At 42.6% G+C, this 4,000-nt stretch overlaps 1 protein-coding gene across 1 annotated transcript in view; it reads right to left on the reverse strand.

Annotated features, from left to right (window-relative positions):
* PCCA (propionyl-CoA carboxylase subunit alpha) overlaps positions 1–4,000 on the reverse strand; it is a 398,674-nt gene that overhangs the window by 276,823 nt on the left and 117,851 nt on the right. Inside the window, exon 10 of the mRNA XM_006141526.3 lies at positions 1,436–1,514. Coding sequence (XP_006141588.1) covers positions 1,436–1,514 — 79 coding nt within the window. The remainder of the gene's footprint in view (positions 1–1,435; positions 1,515–4,000) is intronic.

Genomic DNA, 4,000 nt, shown 5'->3' on the forward strand with positions numbered 1-4,000 from the left:
ACATTATGAATGCTCTAAATTCCTTATCAGACATTTCCATGATTTTCACCGAACTGCTTGTGGATGAAGAAGAGTTACTCTCTTCCCTTGGAGGAGAGGTATTTTCTCGTTTTCCCATATTTCTCGTGATCCAGTGGTGATTTCTTGTCATCTGATGGATGGTGTGTTTCTTTCATATTCTTGAAGTTCAGCCGCTAGCTCGTTTGTTGGAGGCTGAATTATCAGTAGAAAATCTTCATTCCCTGAAAAATCTAGTTCACTGAAGCCATGTGGAACCTTCTTCTGAAGGCCCGGCTTCTTCTCCCCTCAATTCTTTTTACTATATTACTTCCTATGTTCCACAGTAGTATATCACTCGCTTTTTTTTTTTCTTTTTTTTTTCTTTTTTGAGAGGTTTTTGCTATAGGCGCCAAAAGACAGAGAGAGACAAAGCAAGAAATCACCCAGGGGTGATGGCCACGTCACAATCCCTTCTCCTCCATTCTCCTCCCAAGATCTTGGGCACGCATGCACACGCACCCGGCGTGAGTTTAAGCCACTGGGTCTGGGACTCGAACCGCAGTTGACTACATGGGAGTCCAGCGACATAGCCATTACACTAACTGCTGGTCCCCATCACTTACTTTCATTGTGTGTTTCTTTTTTTTTTTTTGAGAGGTTTTTGCTATAGGCGCCAAAAGACAGAGAGAGACAAAGCAAGAAATCACCCAGGGGTGATGGCCACGTCACAATCCCTTCTCCTCCATTCTCCTCTTGGGATCTTGGGCACACACGCACACACTCCCTGCGTGAGTTTTAAGTCACCGGGTCCGGGACTCAAACCGCAGTCGACTGCATGGGAGTCAAGTGACATAGCAATTATGCCAACTGCTAGTCCCAATTGTGTATCTCTTCTTTCCAACCCTGTTTATGCCATGAATCCCTTTTGCAGAATGATGCAACATAGAAACCCTTGTCAAAATAAGTCATTATTTAAGCACACACAGTAATTTCAAACTCCGAAAGAGAGAGACCGTATTCACACTGTGCAATTACAGAACTAATTCACCACTTTTATGGACTAGCGAAGGAAAGCAAGTATATGAAATCAGGGCTGCTGTTAAACCCCACTGGCTCATCTTTAGACAACAGTCACAACTACAGAGCCAAGTGTTAGCTGATTCTGCCTAGAAAACACAATCATGCCTGTAATTTTTTAAATACACATAAAAATAAAGTCTTTTTTAAGTAAAAATCTTTCTATAATAATATAATCATTATCAAAATATAAATAAGGGAGTGTCTGCATAATCTCCATTTTTCCCCACTCGAGAATAAAAATTAGATGGTTATTCTATCTGCTCCATTAGGCTTTTGGTATCTGTTTACCTGTCAGTTTAATAAAACTCTGGGAACTGCAATTTTCATCAAAAGTGTATTCTGGACAGCCTCTCACCTGGTCTCTTCATCATCCCAAGCGATGCGCATGCCTTTCCCACCACCACCTGCTGAGGCCTTGATCATGACAGGGTACCCTAACAGCAGGGAAGAATTAGACAGAAGTTCAGGCTTTGATCATCTGGATGTATGAACATGACAACTGACCACATGTTCAATAACGTAGAAGACAATAACTAATTTACTTAAAAGTTCCTTTCTTTAGAGTCAGGAGAATGACATCAGTGTAATGATCTTACATACATTTTAAAAATGAGCGTGTAATTTTTTTAAAAGAAAAAAGGCTACTTGTATCAATAAACCTAACATTTTCCCCAGTAATGAAATAAAAGCTAAGAAAACATAAATAAATTATGTGACGGTGAATTATAAAAACAGAAGTAGATATACATTATTAATTAGCCAAAGATATTAAGAAGCAACTTACATGACACCTAGTTACACACGCGCAAGTGTGCTCATACACACACACACACAAATGTACAATTCCCCAAAAGTGTTGTTTGCATGCATATGAATTAAATTCCCTTTTTTCAAAAATAGTGATTTTGCAGACACTTGAGGTATTTTCATCTAAAAGTCACAGGGAACCCCAACACCTTTAGCAGCAGAATGGATGTGACAGCATGGGGAAAATCAAACACAGCGGTTATATTATGGGCTGGAGCAGAAGATCCAAGACTCACTGATCACAATGGGTAAGCTACTGCACAATTCCATTCCTTCAACAAGGTACTATGAAAATAAAACATAAGATCTAAAACAAAGGACAATTTCGGCTAAAGTTTCATAAGGGAAAATAAAATCATAGAAGTATCATTAGCTATGTAAGATAGAGTAGTTACTGTGGAGCAATATTTCTGATAGCAAGTCATCTATGGCAATTTATCATGAAAAGTTGTAAAGTTTCCTTCTCTAGAGGTTTGCTAAAAACAAGATGGACACTCACAAATCTGAGACCAATTCTTTTTTTTTTTTTTTTTTTTTGAGAGAGGTTTTTGCTATAGGGCGCATGTGCTTGCCAGACAGACAGAGACAGAGAGACAGAAAGCGAGAAATCACCCCCCAGAGGGGATGGTCACGCTGCAATCCCTTCTCCTCCAGTCTCCTCTCGGGATCTTGGGCACGCACGCACACGCACCCGGCATGAGTTTTAAGCCACCGGGTCCGGGACACAAACCGAGGTCGACTACGTGGGAGTCCAGTGACATAGCCATTATGCTAACTGCTAGTTCCCCTGAGACTAATTCTTTATGATCTTTTCTGAAGAAGAGGTCAGTGAGCCTTAAAGAACCCTTCCCTGCCTCTGACACTTTGATAGCACTAAACTCTAGCTAGAGGACACTTAGACCCAAAGGGAGGGCCCAAATGTCACCAAACTCTGGCTCCTGCTCCACAAAACATCACCTCAACTTCATTTCAGCTAAGCGGGCACCTACGGGCCAGCCAGTGACCTGGTGACTGAGATAACTGTATCCCACATGGCCAGCTGCATGATTCGAGTACCAGACCCCACGGCTTGGAATACATGCAGGGTACGTGTGCGAACAGGATGGAAAGACGGACGAGAAGGGATTGCAGCATGACCAGACCCATGGTGAGTGCTTTCTCCCTTTTCCCTGTCTCTCCCTCTCTGTTTCTTTCTCTCTCCTAGAGCAGAAATGCCCTTTAGCAAAAAAAAAAAAAAAAAAAAAAGACATACTTTTTTTGTTTGTTTGTTTGAGATTTTTGCTAGAGGGCACAGGCACTCACCAGAGAGACAGACAATGAGAAATCACATTTGTGGCAGGGGGATAGCCATGCCACAATCCTTCTCCTCCATTCTCCTCTTAGGATCTTGGGCATGCATGTGCACATGCCCGGCGTAAGTTTGAAGTCACCAGGTCCACGACTTGAACCACTGTCAGCCATGTGAGAGTCCAGTGACATAACTGTTATACCATCTGTTGGCCCCTCAGAGTTAATTTATTTTAAAATGTTTATGTTCAGAGGTGGCATAGTGGTTAAGGCACTGGATTTCCAAATGGCTGACTACACTTTGAATCTCAACCCCAGAGCTTGAAATTTACACTGGACACATGTGTGTGAGTGCCCAAAATCCCAAGAGGTAAATGGAGAAGAGACTGCGGCCTGGCCTTCCCCCATGGGAAGGGATTTCTCACTTTCTCTCTCTGCCTTCTGTCTCTCTCACGTGAACACACACATCCTATGGCAAAAACCTAAAAAAAGAAAATTATGTTTATTATATTCGTGTGGGATAGCACTTTAAAAACAGTGCCAAGTGGGCTGGCAGGTGGCATGGTGGTTAAGGGTGCTGGACTCCCACATGGTCGACCATGGCTCGAGTCCCAGACCTGGCGGCTTGCTCGCTCGCTCTCTCACGCTCGCTCTCGCTCTCTCTCTCTCTCTGTCCCTCTATGGTCAAATTGAAATAAGTAAGTAAATAAATAAAGTTAAATAAAATGATTCTTTTAAAAAATACAATGCTGGGAACCAGCAGTTAGCGTAATGGCTATGTCGCTGGACTCCCACGTAGTCGACCGTGGTTCGCGTCCCGGACCCG

The sequence above is a fragment of the Tupaia chinensis genome, unplaced genomic scaffold (assembly GCF_000334495.1).
Source record: "Tupaia chinensis unplaced genomic scaffold, TupChi_1.0 Scaffold000057_1, whole genome shotgun sequence".
NCBI lineage: Eukaryota > Metazoa > Chordata > Mammalia > Scandentia > Tupaiidae > Tupaia > Tupaia belangeri.